This window comes from Heterodontus francisci, chromosome 5, assembly GCF_036365525.1.
Source record: "Heterodontus francisci isolate sHetFra1 chromosome 5, sHetFra1.hap1, whole genome shotgun sequence".
Classification (NCBI taxonomy): domain Eukaryota; kingdom Metazoa; phylum Chordata; class Chondrichthyes; order Heterodontiformes; family Heterodontidae; genus Heterodontus; species Heterodontus francisci.
Window position 1 is genome coordinate 110,921,094 of NC_090375.1, and position 15,535 is coordinate 110,936,628.

The 15,535-nt window shown below is 41.8% G+C and overlaps 1 protein-coding gene across 2 annotated transcripts in view; it reads left to right on the forward strand.

The window, feature by feature from the left end:
- LOC137369591 (sodium/potassium-transporting ATPase subunit beta-1-interacting protein 3) overlaps nucleotides 1-10,704 on the forward strand; it is a 693,785-nt gene extending 683,081 nt beyond the window's left edge. For both annotated transcript variants that reach the window (XM_068030897.1, XM_068030898.1), the window contains one exon: nucleotides 10,195-10,704. In XM_068030897.1, the coding sequence (XP_067886998.1) occupies nucleotides 10,195-10,204 (10 nt within the window). In that variant the 3' untranslated portion in view covers nucleotides 10,205-10,704. The remainder of the gene's footprint in view (nucleotides 1-10,194) is intronic.
- Nucleotides 10,705-15,535: the final 4,831 nt, after the last annotated feature.

Consider the following 15,535-nt stretch of genomic DNA (forward strand, 5'->3'; position numbering starts at 1 on the left):
TAAATGAGATGCTGTTCCTCGAGCTTGCATTGATGTTCACTGAAACACTGCAGCAAGCCCAGGACAGAGATGTGGGCATGAGAGTGGGGGGTGGTGGGGTGTGGGGGGGGGGGGGGTGTTGAAATGGCAAGCGACAGGAAGCTTGGGGTCATGTTTTCAGACTAAGCGAAGGTGTTCTGCAAAGTGGTCACCCAATCTGCGTTTGGTCTCCCTGATGTACAAGAGGCTGCATTGTGAACAGCGAATACAGTATACTAAACTGAAAGAAGTAAATCACTGCTTCAGCTGAAAGGAGTGTTTGGGGCCTGGGATAGTGAGGAGAGAGGAGGCAAAGGGGCAGGTATCTCTTGCGATTGCATGGGAAGGTGCCGTGGGAAGGGGATGAGCTGTCAGGGGTAATGGAGGAGTGGACCAGGGTGCCGTGGAGGGAACGATCCCTTCGGAATGCTGACAGGGGAGGGGAGAGGAAGATGCGTTTGGTAGTGGCATCACGCTGGACGTGGCGGAAATGGTGGAGGATGATCCTTTCGATGTGGAGGCTGGTGGGGTGGAAAGTGAGGACAAGGGGAACCCTGTCGCGGTTCTGAGAGGGAGGGGAAGGGGTGAGGGCAGAGGTGCAGGAAATGGACCGGACACGATTGAGGGCCCTGTCAACCACAGTTGGGGGGAGTCCTCAGTTGAGGAAAAAGGAAGACATATCAGAAGCGCTGTTGTGGAAGGTTGCATCATCAGAGCAGATGCGTTGGAGATGGAAAAACTGGGAGAATGGAATGGAGTCCTTACCGGAGGCAGGGTGTGAAGGGATCCTCCTGGCGTTGGAGCAAGCCATCGAAGCCAGAGGCTTCACGCTCCAAAGATGCAACCGTGGGCGAGAAATACCATACATGCAGTCAAAACGATTCCTCCGGAGGGGTTTCCCCTCTGCTCCAAGGTGCATATCAGCTTCAACCCTCATCATTCGTAAAATTGTTGCATGCCTCCAAGGGCGCCATCATGTTCTCCTTTCTGCCTGAGCAGCACTCACCTCTCCTGCTGGGGCTGCCAACCTTCCAAAGCTGCAGACCCTCTGATTGGGCCTGCAGCCTCAGGAACCCGCCCACTGTCCTTAATTGGATGGGGCTCCTAGAGGTGGTCTCTGAATTTGCTGCCTCCTGGACAATCGCACAGATGGGCGGGACTCAGACCGTCAGGATCAGGACCCACATTTGTCTCCATTGGAAGAACTTTTTCAAGGGTGGTAAGATTCTGCTGTATGAGAACAGGTATGTTTATTTGGGTGTGAGTGAGGTCTTGCAGGGGTCCTGATCCTGGCAGAGGGTAAGGGATCCCAATTGCATGGGGGAGGGTCCTGTTTGTGGGGAAGTTCAGAATCATGAGGGAGGGGGTGGTTGGATGGTGATCTGGGGATCCCAGTCACGCTGGAGGGGGTCTGAAGGCTATCGGGAAGGGGAGCACTTGGTGACTGGGGTGTCAGATGGTCCTCTGATGGTGGTCAGGAAGGGGAGGGGGTGGCTTACTGAGTAGCTTGTTGGGCCTGGAGGAAACACTCCTGCTCCTTCTGGTCCAAATACAGTGCTGTAAAGGTACTTCACTCATAGATTCAGCCCCCTCACCTCCTTTAAGCTGCCGCTTTTACCGAGGCGGGGAAAACACTGTTGTCTTTAATTAAAAATAGAATGACTGTTAAAATGAGTCTATCCCTCGTTCTGCCTTCATTAAAACTGGAAGTGGGTGGGTTCGAGGCAGGTTGGGTTCCTGTTTCAGATTTCTTGCATTTTTACCTCTGACACGACCCCAAAAACACCTGCCTTTGGGAATTAAGATTCAGCCCAGAAACCCAACAGTTCAGTTACAATTAACAAAAGATTGAGTTGTCACATTTTGCTAATTGGAAAATATTCAGTTAGTAATGGTTGACTGCTAAAGTCATTTACATTAACTAAATGCAACTTTGTTATATGATTTGTGTTAATGATTAAAAGAATTATAGAGGCATCACTGTGATGAAAGTGGAATATAGAGTAAACATGAGTATGAAAATGTTTAAATGGGCAATATTAAATTGGGCCTAAATAACTGATCACTGATTACTAATGAGTTTTAAGAACATAAGAAAGAGGAGCAGGAGTAGACCAAATGGCCACTCAAGTCTGCTCTGCCATTCCATATGATCACAGCTGATCTTCTGCCTCAACTCCACTTTCCCACCCACTCCCCATATCGCTTCATTCCCTGAGTGGCCAAATATCTGTCTATCTCAGCCTTAAATATATTCAACGATGAAACAAACACAACCCTCTGGGGTACAGAATTCCAAAGATTTGCAACCCTTTGAGTGAAGAAATTTCTCCTCATCTCAGTCATAAATGATCAGCCCCTCAATCTGAGACTCTGCCCCCATGTTCTAGATTCCCAGGCAGAGGAAACAACCTCTCAGTGTCTACCCTTCAGAATCTTGTATGTTTCAATAAGATCATCTCTCATTCTTCTAAACCTCAGAGAGTATAGTCCCAATTTCCTCAGCCTGTCATCACAGGACAACCTTCTCATCTCAGGGATCAATCTCGTGACCCTTCGCTGTGCTGCCTCCAAAGCAAATACATCCTTCCTTAGATATGGAGACCAAAACTACACACAGTACTCCAGGTGTGCTTTCATCACAGCCCTATACAATTGTAGCAGGACTTCCTTATTCTAGTACTCCAATCCCCTTGCAATAAAGGCCAACATTTCAGTTGCCTTCCTAATTGCTTGCTGTACTTGCATGCTAACTTTCTATGTTCCTTGCACCAGCACAGCCAAGTCCCTCTGAACATCAACATTTATAAGTTTCATGCCTTTTTAAAAACATTCTGCTTTTCTATTCTTACGACTAAAGTGAATAACTTCACACTTCCCCACATTGTACTACATCTGCCACTTTATTGGCCGCCTACCTAACCAGTCTATATCTCTTTGCAGCCTCTCTGTGTCCTCCTCACAGCTTACTTTCCCACCTAGCTTTGTATCACCAGCAACTTGGAAACATTACTCTCAGTCTCTTCGTCTAAGTCATAATATAGATTGTAAATAGTTGGAGGCCCCAGCCCTGATCTTTGCAGCACGTCACTAGTTACTGCCTGCCAACTTGAAAATGTCCCGTTTATCCCAACTATTTGCTTCCTGTCTGTTAACGAATCCTCTATTCATGCTAATATATCACCCCCAACTCCATGAGCCCTTGTCTTGCATGTTAACCTTTTGTCTGGCACCTTATCAAATCCCTTTAGGAAATCCATGTTTAGTACATCTACTGGGTCCCCTTTATCTATCCTACTAGCTACATTCACAAAAGCTCTAATAAATTTGTCAAACACAATTTCCCTTTCTTACATACTGTTTGCCTTTGCTCCCTGACCTTCTGGTCAGTTATTCTCTGTGACCCTGTCCTATCAACACCTTCACTTTTGTTATCTCTTGCCCCACCCCTGCTTTATTTGCTTAAAACCTATTACATTTCTAACCTTTGCCAGTTCCAAAGAAGGGTCACTGACGTGAAACATTAACTCTGCTTCTCTCTCCACGGATGCTGCCTGACCTGCTGAGTATTTCCAGCATTTCTTGTTTTTATTTCAGATTTCCAGCATCTGCAGTTTTTTGCTTTTATTCTCTTTCATGAAACCATGTTGACTCTGTCTGATCATACAATGATTTTCTAAGTTCAATGTTAAGACTTCCTTAATAATGGATTCCAGAATTTTCCTGATGACTGATGCCAGGCTAACTAGCTTGTAGTTCCCTGTTTTCTCTCTCCTTCCCTTCTTGAATAGCAGAGTTACGTTTGCTAAGTTCCAATTCGCTGGGATCATTCTAGAATCTAGGGAACTTTGGAAAAGCATAATTAGAACATCCACCATCTCTGCACATCACTGATTTTAGGACACTGGAATGTAGGCCGTCAGGTCTTGAGCATTTTTTGGCTTTTAGTCCCTTAAGTTTCTCCAACGCTTTTTCTCTGCTGATATTAATTACCTTAAGTTCCTCAATCCTATTAGCCCCTTGGTTACCTTCTAATTCCAGTATGTAATTTGTGTCTTCTACTGTGAAGACAGAAACAAAATGTTTTGGTCTCAGCCATTTCCTCATTCCCCATGACAATTTCTCCTGTCTCTGTCTCTAAGGGACCAATGTTTGCTGTAGCTACTCTGCTTTTTTTTCCTCTTTCCTCCAGCGAGATTGGAAAGTTTTTGTATAATGCACATGTCTGGAAAATGGATTTTCTTAATTTTGACATTTTTCTCTTATTTCAACAAATGATTGTTTCAGAAAACCAATGTGTTGTTTTGCGGAGCAAAGAGATACCCTAAGGGAAGACATGATCAATACAACCACTGACTTTTAAATATCTCCTTTTCTGCAAATATGCTTCTTCGTGAAATTGAAGCTTTACATACACATTACATGCTGCATGCCTTTATTTAGTCACTATCTCATAGATATAGAAATAATCTTCTGTATGAAGTCACATGACTAACTTTGGAAGTGCAGCAGTTGTTAACAGATTTTGAGAATAAAATTCAACTGGAGGGAAGCACATCAAGCGCATCACACAGTCAATTCACTCCTGCCCATTTTGCACCCCTGCCAAAGTTGAATTTCACCCCCATGGGAGGAATTTTATGGATGTGACAGGGATCTTGGCTGTCGGCTGGAGAGCTGGTGAGGGACCCGCGTTGTCTCTTTGGGGAATCAGGCACTTGAGAGGCCACTGGTGGGTCTTTCCAAATGTACCACGGGGAGAGCATAAATACCACCCAAAGTTTCTTGATGGTTTTGTGTGAATGAAGACTGTTAAGTTGTATTGTCTGGTTTGAAATATTGCTAAAAAGTGATCTGTTTCTCAACAAGTTGGAATAATTTATTTATCTTTACAGCAGTATATACCCCTGCTCGTTGTTTAAAGGTTGCTTTTCATAGAAGAGATTTGGTATGATTTTTCTAAACATGTAAATTATTTCCTTATGAATTGGGTTCAAGATAGCTGGCTAGTTAGAGTAAGAATACATATTTAATCCTGTCCTTACTGATGCCCATTTTTCAGCAGGAGTGACCAAATAGCTATCTGAAATAGGAAGCCAGATTAATTTTCCAGTTCTTAAGCCAAAGGTGCTAAGGCCAATTGTAGCAATCGCTAACTCATTATAACCAGATCCCCTTGTTTATCACAAGGATCTTTCAGCTGACTCCGTCCTTCTACCTGGAGGGTACAATATTAATGAGGAGATGATATATAGACTGGAATCCTAGGTCCCCATGAATATCCAAGAAAATCTTGTTTTCGGTATTTCAGTATGACAGTTCATAAACACTACTGATAAGTTTTAGATTTCTGGCTACTTGTAAAATTTATTTCCCAATACCTAACATCAAAGCTTTTAAAATATTAGTGCAAGAGCTGGTAATTATAGATCATCAACTTTTGACAGTAGTTTTTCAATCATATTATGGGCCTAGACACTTGCAAATAGATTTATAAGTTTGAAGGAAGCTTGGTCTAAGTGTCAGTCATGGCTCAGTGGGTAGCATGCTTACCTCCCAATTGAAGGCCATAGGTTCAGATTCCACTCCAGGACTTGAGTATAAAAATCAAGGCAACGCCCCACCAGCAATAGCCAAAGAGTGCTTTGCCATTGGAGGTGCCATCTTTCAGTTGAGGTATTAAACTGAAGCCCCATCTGCCCTCTCAGATGGATGTAAATGATTCCATGGCATTATTTTGCAGAAGACCAGGGTCTCCAAGCCAATATTTATCCCTCACTCAACATCAGAAAAACAGATTACCTGTTCATTATCACATTGCTATTTGTGGGGGCTTGCTATGTACAAACTGGTTACTGTGTTTCCTACATTGCAAAGGTACAGTTCAAAAGTACTTCACTGGCTACAAACCACTTTGACACATTATTGTTTTCAGAAAGTATAAATTCAGGGGACTCTCAGTGCTGCTTGTCTGCATAGAGTGCTGCTGGGCATGGAGTGCTGTTGGAGTGCAGAGTGTGAAGGAGGGAGTTTGGTAAGTGAGGGAGTTCGATAAGGAGGGGAGCTATAAATTAATTAAGAAAAAATGCATTTACTTAAATTAACACAATAAAGATGGCAGGACGGGTGATGTGTCATGGCTGCAGTATGTGGGAGCTCCTGGATGCCACAGCAGTCCATGGAAACCATGTCTGCGGCTTGAGGAGCTTCAGCTCAGAGTCATTGAGCTAGAGGCCGAGCTGCAGACACTACGACACATCAGAGAGGGGGAAAGTTAACTGGACATTTTCTCCCAGAAGGCAGTCACACCTCTTAGGATAGGGTCATCTGTTTTGATCAGTGGTCAGGGACAGGAGGGTGTAACTCTGAGTCAGGCAGTAAGGGGATCGAGAAGGTGGGAGTGGAGGAGCTTCAGCCCTTGCAACTAGCGTCATAGAGTTATACAGCATGGAAAGAGGCCCTTCGGCCCACCGTGTCTGCACCGACCATCAAACATATCTATTCTAATCCCATTTTCCAGCACTTGGCCCGTAGACTTGCACGCTATGGCGTTACAAGTGCTCATCTAAATACTTCTTAAATGTTGTGAGGGTACCTGCCTCTACCACCCCTTCAGGCAGTGTGTTCCAGATTCCAACCACCCTCTGGGTGAAAGAAGTTTTCCTCAAATCCCTTCTAAACCTCCTGCCCCTTACCTTAAATCTATGCCCCCTGGTTATTGACACCTACGCTAAGGGAAAAAGTTTCTTCCTATCTACCCTATCTATGCCCCTCATAATTTTGTATACCTCAATCAGATCCCCCTCAGCCTTCTCTGCTCTAGGAAAACAAGCCTAGTCTATCCAGTCTCTTTTCATAGCTGAAATGCTCCAGCCCAGGCAACATCCTCTGCATCCTCTCCAGCGCAATCACATCCTTCCCATAGTGTGGTGCCCAGAACTGTACACAGTTCTCCAGCTGTGGTCTAACTAGCATTTTATACAGCTCCATCCTAACCTCCTTGCTCTTATATTCTATGCTTCGGCTAATAAAGGCAAGTATCCCATATGCCTTCCTAACTACCTTATCTACCTGTGCTCCTGCCTTCAGTGATCTATGGACAAGTACACCAAGGTCCCTCTGACCCTATGTACTTCCTAGGGTCCTACCATCCATTGTATATTCCCTTGCCTTGTTAGTCCTCCAAAAATGCATCACCTCACACTTCTCAGGATTAAATTCCATTTGCCACTGCTCTGCCCATCTTGCCAGCCCAACTATATCATCCTGTAATCTAAGGCTTTCCTCCTCACTATTTACAACACCACCAATTTTCGTGTCATCTGCGAATTTACTGATCATACCTCCTATATTCACATCTAAATCATTCATGTACACTACAAACAACAAGGGTCGCAGCACTGATCCCTGTGGTACACCACTGGTCACAGGCTTCCAATCACAAAAACAACCCTCGACCATCACCCTCTGCCTCCTGCCACTAAGCCAATTTTGGATCCAATTTGCTAAATTGCCCTGGATCCCATGGGCTTTTACCTTCTTGACCAATCTCCCATGCGGAACTTTATCAAAAGCCTTACTGAAGTCCATGTGGACTGTATCAACTGCTTTACCCTCATCTACACACCTAGTCGCGTCCTCGGAAAATTCAATCAAATTTGTTAGACATGATCTCCCCCTGACAAAGCCATGCTGACTATCCTTGATTAATCCCTGCCTCTCCAAGTGGAGATTAATCCTGTCCTTCAGAATTTTTTCCAATAGTTTCCCTACCACTGATGTTAGACTCACCAGCCTGTAATTACCTGGTTTATCCCTGCTACCCTTCTTGAATAATGGTACCACATTCTCTCTCTTCTAGTCCTCTGGCACATCTCCTGTGGCCAGAGAGGATTTGAAGATTTGTGTCAGAGCCCCTGCAATCTCCTCCCTTGCCTCACACAACAGCCTGGGATACATCTCATCTGGGCCTGGGGAATTATCTACTTTTAAGGCCGCTAAAACTGCAGCATAATTTGAGATACTGTACACACAATCTTTCACTTCCTGCTTTGAGATGTAATACAATTTTACAGTTAATATTTTGTTAATTGACCTATCTATACTATAAATTATGCTATCCCTAAGCACTACTTCTTGTTTGAGGTTTGAACAATTAACAATCTTTAGTATCAGAAAACATGGCGTATTAACATTAGAAGTCCAATGGCATTTTCTTTCTCTATAGTGATTTATTCTTGCTGCATTCAACTCGTGTTAGGTCTGCCCACAGCGCAGACAGTTTTTTGGCCAAGAATGTGCCTAGAATGTGCCTGTGCTGCTGGTGAGGAGGATAACTGACCTCTCCAGATGGTTTTTCTGAGGTGCAGCAAAATTGCATGTCGTAGTGATTGGTGGCAGAGGGTATTAATACAATAACCTGTTACACCAGGAAGTCATTCCATGACTTTCGCATTTAAAAAAAAAACTACTGCATCTCCTGTGCCTTTGCACATGGGTAGTCAAGAATGAGTACTGTTTTCAGCAGGAGTTAGAGGGAAGTGGATAATTGGACCAATGCAGAGGAAGAGGGGGGGATGGAAGGTAGGAGTGAGTAGATGAAGAGGATGAAAGGAGGGAGAGTAAAAGGAAGGTGGAGGGCAAGGTGGGAAGGAAATGGGGTGAGTGGTAGGGGAGATAGGAAACAAGAAAGGGCTTGGCAGGAGGAAGGAGTGGAAGAGATAAAGGGGAGGGGCTGGGGAGATGGGGGTAAGGAAACTATCTCAACTGGGGAAAGTTAGGAAAAGTATCTCAGTTGGGAGTTTGAAATATACTCCTATGGTATTAGTAAAAGATCATTAGTCTCAATTAAAAAAACAATTTTAAAAAAATGCCCTGATTGTTAAAACACCAATTTACCCTTTTGTAAAGAAATAATAGGCCCTCTTTTTAAAAAAAAAGATTCCTGAATTTTACCATACTGTGCAGGCCAAGTAAATTCCATGGGACAAGAACACTTGATTACAGTATAGGCACCAAGAGGTAGGCTAATTATTGATATTAGTAACTTTACATTGAAAACCCCTATCACAGGCTTAACAGATATTGAATCAAATTTGGTAATCACCTACAGATTTCAATATATTATTTCGACAGAACGAACTTGCATTTATATAGAAGCAAAATACTATGGATGCTAGAAATCTGAAACAAAAACAGAAAATGCTGGAAATACTCAGCAGGTCAGGCAGCATCTGTGGAGAGTAATACAGTTAACGTTTCAGGTCGGTGTGACGTTTCATCGTTGTAACTAGTGCAGTTTTGTCCAAACTGCTGAAAATATCAGTAAAAATAGACAATTTTGATAAGTGTATCATGTTCTGCACTTGTGAGTAACCTGATTTAAAACCACTGACAATGCTTCAAAAGAAAACACTAACTCATCTGAAGGAGATGGGAAGGCAATAATCTCTATGTGAAATAATATTCAATGATCAGTTTTCTCTCATGCTCTCCTGAAGCGCTGACTCTTCCTGGGATATTGTTTTGTGACCACTGGCAGCCTTCCAGTACTATGCCCAAGGAGACATTCTTGGTATATTACTATAGATATTGAGAGTCAGCAAGCTATTGAACCATAATAGTCTAGTCTGATTTCAATACATTTGTTTGTTCCAGCAGGGGTAATTGCATAGTGATTAGGGGTGGGGATCCTAGCCAGTTTCCCTTTCCTAATCCAGGGACATTGCGGTCAATTGTAAAACTTGCATTTGTTTCGTGCCTTTCACGTCCTCAGAACATCCCGAAGTTGTTTTACAGCCAATGAAAGATCTTTCAAGTGTAATCACTATTGTAATGTAAGAAATCATTGTTCACACCAGTGAGAGCGGCTCGGTCAGTGGAGGCCAGGGATCAGTTCTGTAATATTTCCATTTTGTATGAACTCAGCTATATCAGACATTGTACTTACCCGCTAAACCATTTGGCAAGGTCCAGTGATCAATCATAATAGATTTGTAATTATACATTTACACTGATTTGCCTTCAGCCTCTTTTCATCAATGTATAAAGAAACTTTTTCAGACACTTTATGCTGAAAAGATTGCTGTCAAGTCATAATTCATATATTCTGAAAACAGCAATGTTTATTTTACCACAAAGAAGTCAATACTGAGTTTTGTTTTGCATCTCTTGCAGGTCGAAGTAAATGACAGACAACAGATGATCATGGATGGATAGGCCACTGATGAAGATGTACTTCAAACTACAGTTCAGAGAAAAGCGAAAACATTATATGTGATATCAGGTGTGGGCAGGAACACCCACTTAATAATTCATTTCTGACCAAAATTCAAGTCAAGGACTAACTTTCAGGCATATCCAAGTTGACTATGAAATACTTGGTTCTGGTTACTGACTGTTTCTTGTCCTTTACTGTACAATAATGGTATCTTGTATGGAGCATCTAGTTAAAGTATGTACACTGTAGCAAAACAGTGAATTCCGTCCAGTCAAGTGATTTGTTTCAGGTAAAATCCACAGTGAAACAGGAAAACATGACTGGACTTGTGTTGAAAGTGAATCAGTCCCTCTGACAGTAGCAACTGTTTCTCTGTAGAATATTTAAATGAGTCAGTTTTCAACTTGTACAAAAATACTTTTTTATGGATTTATGAAGTATTAATTCTTAACACATTTGTAAGATAATGTTAGCACCCCAGTATTTTGTAGTCTTGTGAATGTTGCAAACATTTTATGTGAAACATCTTTTAGGCTCTTCTATTGATTATAGATTAGGTGATTAAAAGAAACCTTTTTTCTCATTATTGCTGTGTTCCAGTCACTGAAGTAGTTGAGAATCTGGTCATGGTCTTCTGTTGAGTAGAGCATGTGTCATGATTGTAATACCCAAACTGATAGATCCAATCTACAACATTCCACATTCTTGGAAGGCACTTGGCAGCTTTAAGTACCCTTCTAGTCTCAGAACCCACAAAAAACTTTTATAGCTTTTACTCGGAGCACACCATGTAAACCACCTATAGGAAGTATACTTCTGGTCTCCACAGCCTAGAAGTTTGATCATGTGTGAGAAGAGGCATGCAGTGAATGGGGTGCAGACTGCATGCCTCTGTCACGTAGGTGCGGAAATCACAGGCTTCCAGCCAGCACTACTCCCTCTGTTTGTTAACTGCTTGGTTGTTTGGGGACATGGAAAATCAAGCATCTTTGCCTCCACTTTAAAAGCAATCAGATATTGATTGTGAGGGCAGCACTCATAAGGATGGTGGCACTGTTGGTGTATTAGGGAAGGGAGGGATGGTTCTTGAACTCCTCGAATCAGTTGTTCTCTAAGAACTCTGGCATCAAACTGTACTGGTGATTGATTGTGCTCTTCCATCTCATTCATTTTCGTAACGTTATGCAGTATGTTGCACATGACCAAAAATCAGGAAATGTACAGAGGCATGTTGCGGAGCTCCTCTCAGTCCAGGCAGTTAAAGCTTTGCTCGAGCACGCCAATCGTCTCCTCAATTTCTGATAGCAGTATGACTTACATGATCGGTCATGTATCTGCGGCTGGATTCCAGACAGGAGTTATGAGTCATGTCTGAAGGGGATATCCCACATAACCAAGTAACCAGTCTGTGACCCAACAGCCTGGCAGGTATAAAGACAACACAGAGGACTTGTGCGGGTTGAATAAATCATGAAAGATGTCAAGAAACCAGGTAGAGCCCTGTATGATGTGCTGCTTTTGGTCACACTCTCGCTACACATTCAGAGAATGGTATGCCTTTCTATTGAAAAAGATGCCAGGATGGCAAGGCAATTTGGGTGCAGACTATGGCCTCTTGGACCCTAGGGAAGGCTGCAATGCAGGCAAAGCTAAGAACCTCTTGTCCTCCTTTGGTGTGTCCATAGGCAATGTACTGCATTACTCCTGGCATAGAATTCAGTAACCCTGATACAACAATGGACTGCACTTTATGTTACATCACCTGCCACAGCCCAGAATGAACCCCTGATAGAATAGTTAAGGACCATTGTGAACTTGACCACCACAGGCATTGCTATCTATGACCTGGTTTGAGGTCTCAGCTGTGGCTGTAGCAGGTGATGTAGCTCATTGACCCTCCTTAGTCAAACAATGAAGTTGGCATATGAGAAGTGCTCCATGAAGACCCACTGAGTGGATATTCTCCTACACTGTGCGCTCTTCCTCTTCTCACAGCTGCTTCTGCTCTCGTCTTCTTGACTGTTCGTGTAAATCCTCCAGCACCAAAGGCAGACTGACCAGACCACAATTTTTATTTTTCAATAAACTGCAAAATAGACAAAAAAATGTCCAGTACCATCAGCACAAAGTTTTTCCCAGATGTCAGAATCAGAATCACTTGTTGAATGGAGAAAATAACAAAGGCCCAGCAGTCAACTAGCAACACTAGAGGTCAAACCAGTAACTAACCTGTATGGAATCAATAAATCCATTAAATAGTGCTCCTGCAGGGTCCTTGACTGTTAGTATCATGATTTACTGGGCAATGAGTACAGCTTTTGAACAGACCAATTTTCCAAAAAGATACTCCAAGCTTAAGACCCTTATTTTAATATTGCAATGATGCTTTTTAATACTTCTGGGACATTCCCTGGATCCCTTTGGAACAGTCTGATCCAATATGTTGGGTAGCACACTTTCAAGGCAGAATGGGTATGTCATTCCATACTGGACTCCTAGGCATCACGTTATGCCTGTATAACAGACACAACAATTGAATTTCTAGACAAAGAATTCAGTTTGAAAATGGCATTAATACCCTGGAAATAACATATTAGTCTAGAAATTACTTCTGGTGGAATTAGCAGATAACCAATTAATGTTTTTCTGCAGATGGTTTTCTGCCTGCTATTTTAACAGGGTCAACAACCTATGTCAAATAAATGCCCACTATCAACAATACTGTCTAGCCTGATGCTTTTTGGATCATGGGGGGGGGGGAAAGGGACGAATAAGGGGGAAAGAGGTATGAGATGAACATCTAAAATGCAAAGTTCATGACTCAATGGAAGCAGGTTCACATCATGCACCCGTGATAAATCTTTTGTTATGTACAGAAATTCCTAAAGTGTGGTTCAATCTATTCTTGTAGCAATGGAGTTCAAATAAACAAAATTTCCTCATATTGGCCTTCCTCGACATTTTCAGAGACAAGATAGATAACTGATAAATTGAGCAAAATGTAATTTCTGGAAATATTGGCTTCAGAGAAGCTTTACTTCCTATCTTACTAGAAAGCAATAATAGGATGGCAACGCCAGAGACCCCAAATTTCTGGTCAGACCAAGAGTTTGAGATTGTCCACCTGTGGTTGTAATTTGTCCAGCTTTGCTAAGATTCCACCCCATTTTTAGCTCTAGCTACTTTCTGGTGATGGGAAATAGGATGAGCAGATCTTCCAAACCCTCCACACATTGAGATTGGTGAGTTTCCAGGCTGTTCTGGAACGTCAATCCTGTATGTCTTCATAAGGAATTCTCACTATCTAGCATGTGTTATGATGAGGCCTTCTGGAGAGCTCCAGATCATGATCAAGCAAAGGTGATCAATTCCAGAGATCAATTGCCTGAAGCAGCAGCTCATTGTGAGCTGAAGAAAGAAGCAGTTGAAGCCTTCCAAGGCATCTCCTTCTGTTCTCAGAGCAGAATGATGCTTCTCTAATTATTGTTTTTCTGTTGGAAGAGACACAGCCTATCGCAGCCTCAGAATATGGGACGCAGTCTACGCTACGGCACCCAGACAACTTGAGGTTTCACGCCACTGAACCTCTGCTGGCAAAGCTGAATGGCCAGATTTGCAGTATCACATCTTTCACTGTGCTGTGCATTGTGCAAAATCAAACACTGCGACTGCATTACCAACTTCTTTCTGTAACCATCTATAGATGGCTTTTAGAACAGTCAGGAAAAGTAATGATCAGTTATGGGCTGGAATTCCTTTTGTTTCAAAAGGCCTTTGAAACTGCCAAGTTTCTACTGATTACAAATGTGTAGGTTACTAATGCAGCAGATATATGTGGACTGATGGTAACCTTTGGATACTGGATCCCTTGTGGAAATCTGATGAATAAAGCACATTTTGCATAACATTTTTTAATAATCTTGTAAACATATATGCACATTCTTATGTGTATTGAGGGTGTTATTGATAGAAATGCTATGTAAACAATATTTACTTATCTAGAAAGCCTATTAGCCTGGGTATCATGTAAAAACTAGTATGGATGGTAAATATTTCATGTCAGTTTAAAATGATTAAATTGTACATTGAATTACATGCTAATTGTAAGGATTCCCTCTTTTCTACACCTTGATTTCTAAATTAGTCTATCCGGATGGATTTTTAAGCCAGTTTAGTCAATCCAACTGATTTTATATACATACACAATTTTTTTTTTTATATACACACACACACCACAGCAGTAACTATACTTTAAAAGCACTTAATTAGTTGTGAAATACTTCCGGACATCTTGAGCATGATGTAAAAATGCAAGTATTTTTCCATTCACTTAAGAAAATATCTTATGATTTTCCTAATAGTTTAAAAATAATGGGTACAATATGGTAAGAATGACTAAATGAAATTATATATTTAGTAAGAAATGATTCAGAGACTGAAAGAACATGAATAGGACTACTAAGACCTACTAAACACCGACAGAAAAGTACATCTCTACTGCCTTTCCTCAGATAACGAATCCCAGTATCACCTGCAAAGATTGCTGATTCTTCTGAAAAGCAAAACCTTCTCTAAAGCTGTAATAAGGATGCATTTAACTAAAGAGATCAGACCCATCAACATGAATAAAAATCACAATATTACAAGACAAAGATAATAATACATATACAAAGTATTCTACTGTTACATCGTTGACAAGACAGCCTTTTTTTTTAATACTTTTATTGTGGATTATTTCAAAGCTGGAGGATTCTTCAATAGTCGACAATATAATTACATTTTACCTTTCTCCAGCCAAAAATGGTCATAGTTTTTTAATTTTTCCTTAGTAGGCTGAAGAGGCCGTAGTCGCAAAAATGAAATCTGTGGGGATATGTGATGACTGGCCTTGGTCCCTTTATCTTCAGAGCTTCCTTTCAGAGGGCTATAAAGTTGACATGCTCTACAGTAAATGTCTAAGGAAATTTCACTATAGCGAAATTGAAAGTGCAGTTCTGACATCCTCCGCAAGATGCTCATCATAATCTTGAAAAAGCATATTGATCAGCCAGTCCCTTTCTGAAAACAGGCTCAGAAGGTTATTACCATATACACTAAAGTAAAAGTCAATCTTGTGTAAAAGTCAACATGACTTTTGGCCAAAAAATCTTTAATTTTTCATATATCTCATGTAAAGGTCGACATTAGTTTTTCAGGGATAGTAGCCCTACACTTTCAGAACACGGCCAGAATATTCTAATCAGGCACTAGTATAAATAACCGAACGTTCAGCTAGGAATCCCACATTTTGTCAATATG